Here is a 1,813-nt window from a genome sequence, read left to right as displayed (position 1 = left end):
TGAATATAAATAATGTTTCTTAAAAATAAAATTTCATATAACATCTTGTCCATATCAACATGTACATATCTTGGCTTGAGGATGAATTTTTAAGCCAGTGAGGAAGTAATTCACACATATTGTCATCAATGATATGAGATTTACACATATAAATTCTCAAATGAACTAATGGCTGCCACATTAATTAACATTTCATTTTTTATTTCTTTTTATGATTAATAAATGCTATTTGCAATAGAAAATAAATAATATTTAATATTGATATTTACATATGCATCATCAAATGATCAAATATCAATGACATAGGTTCAATTTCGAGTCAAAGCTTTGACACAGCCAATTTCCTACATAAAGTCTCCAAAATAAAGACAAGTGTTAGCTTCCTATTACGTCACGCAAGACTTTCATATCACAACTTCGTCCAAATGATCCCACCTCAAAACTATGATGCTGCAAACTTATGTCACATATAAAACATGTCAGTGGACCCAATGGTTTTTAAGAATATAGAGGCTTGTGTCATCTTGTTAGTGGCATCAATACTATTGGATGGAGAAAAAGCATATGTTGAAAAAAACACAAACAACACAAACTATTATTTGATGTAATTATTGAATTTGTCTCTACCACCTTACAATGGCAAGTAACACATGCAACCGGTCACATGTCCCCTTTGGTTTCTTGATCCATCGTTTTCTTTTAACAATACGACATTGCAACTCTCTTTCAATCACATCTCAATTGGGTGTTTTCCAAATCACAATGGACGCAAGAATCGATTAACCAGAGACCCAATACGTTATTTGAGCAAATAAAAATCACAGGTCAAACAAAGTTTACAAATAGAACATAGCTGAATCAGGCCTCTAAGTGCCTGATCACAGCTTGAAAACGTTAACAGTAAGGATGATTCATGGTACAACATAGCTGAAGATAAAACAATCTTCAACGCATCCTTTGACACGGACGTACTTGGGGAAGAAGCCATTGTTGAGAAATCCTGCCTTCTCAAGAACTCTTGCAGAAGCAACATTCTCTTGAACCACAAGGCCTTCAACTCTTTCCACGCCTTTCAGTTCACTCAATCCATTCTTCAACGTAATCTCAACAGCTTGAGTAGCCAGCCCTCTATTCCAGTAATTGCGGTGGATGACTTATCCCATCTCCGCTCTGCAACTATGAATTCCTTCTCCCTGTTTCAACACAATATGCCCAACTGCTCTGCCATTAATACAAATGGCTTTGAACCAGGGGTAAGAATCTCTTGGGCTCTCTCTTTGCTCTCGATTGCCTCCCAAGTCGTGAACTTCGTGACGTGTTCGTCGCTCAACCACTCGTACAACTCATCCAAGTCTGCTATGCAGAAGTTCCTCAGTTGCACAGAATTGTTACTGCCTCTGCTCCCCATTACTACTTTTATCAAACGATGAGAATGAATGGATGGTTGGAAAAAAGGATGTGTGGGGAGTGAAATTTATGGGAGAAGCTCTGCCCTATTCTCTCTGCTCATCACGAGTTTTGATAAGACAGAATTGTTCCTATCGATACAACCGAGTATACAATCTTTTTTGGAGATCTCTTGAAGTGCTTTTTCCAATGACTTCATCACAATTTCCATTACAAGTCAGGATTCCAGTCAGTGTACGAACGATCCGTGTTTTACAGACACGGGCGTTCACAAAATGTTCTGCGAAATTCCAAAAATAGATGACGTTTTACTAAGTGCACGAAAAACCCAAGCTCTGGGAACTTTCGAGAAAAACCTTCCATCTGTTCTCCGCCAGATATTTTTGATGGAGGATTTTACATCATC

General features: G+C 37.6%; 1 protein-coding gene across 1 annotated transcript; it reads right to left on the bottom strand.

Moving 5' to 3' along the window:
* Positions 1-858: 858 nt before the first annotated feature.
* Positions 859-1,408, bottom strand: LOC131033967 (uncharacterized). Its single transcript, XM_059215682.1, has 3 exons — positions 1,218-1,408; positions 973-1,128; positions 859-874 (listed from the first exon to the last, which is right to left on the bottom strand). The coding sequence occupies exons 1-3, from the start codon at positions 1,406-1,408 to the stop codon at positions 859-861; spliced, it is 363 nt and encodes a 120-aa protein (XP_059071665.1).
* Between the last annotated feature and the right edge of the window lie 405 nt (positions 1,409-1,813).

This window comes from Cryptomeria japonica, chromosome 2, assembly GCF_030272615.1.
Source record: "Cryptomeria japonica chromosome 2, Sugi_1.0, whole genome shotgun sequence".
NCBI lineage: Eukaryota > Viridiplantae > Streptophyta > Pinopsida > Cupressales > Cupressaceae > Cryptomeria > Cryptomeria japonica.
The sequence above is the reverse complement of the archived record's forward strand: the minus strand, read 5'-3'. Positions and strand labels throughout refer to the sequence as shown.

What these genes read in the sequence shown, in the direction of transcription:
- LOC131033967 (XM_059215682.1), bottom strand. Translation starts at nt 1,408, where the DNA reads ATGGGGAGCAGAGGCAGTAACAATTCTGTGCAACTGAGGAACTTCTGC. An exon ending in TTTGTATTAATGGCAGAGCA is followed by an intron (nt 1,129 to 1,217) that starts GTTGGGCATATT and finishes TTACTGGAATAG; the next exon opens with AGGGCTGGCTACTCAAGCTG.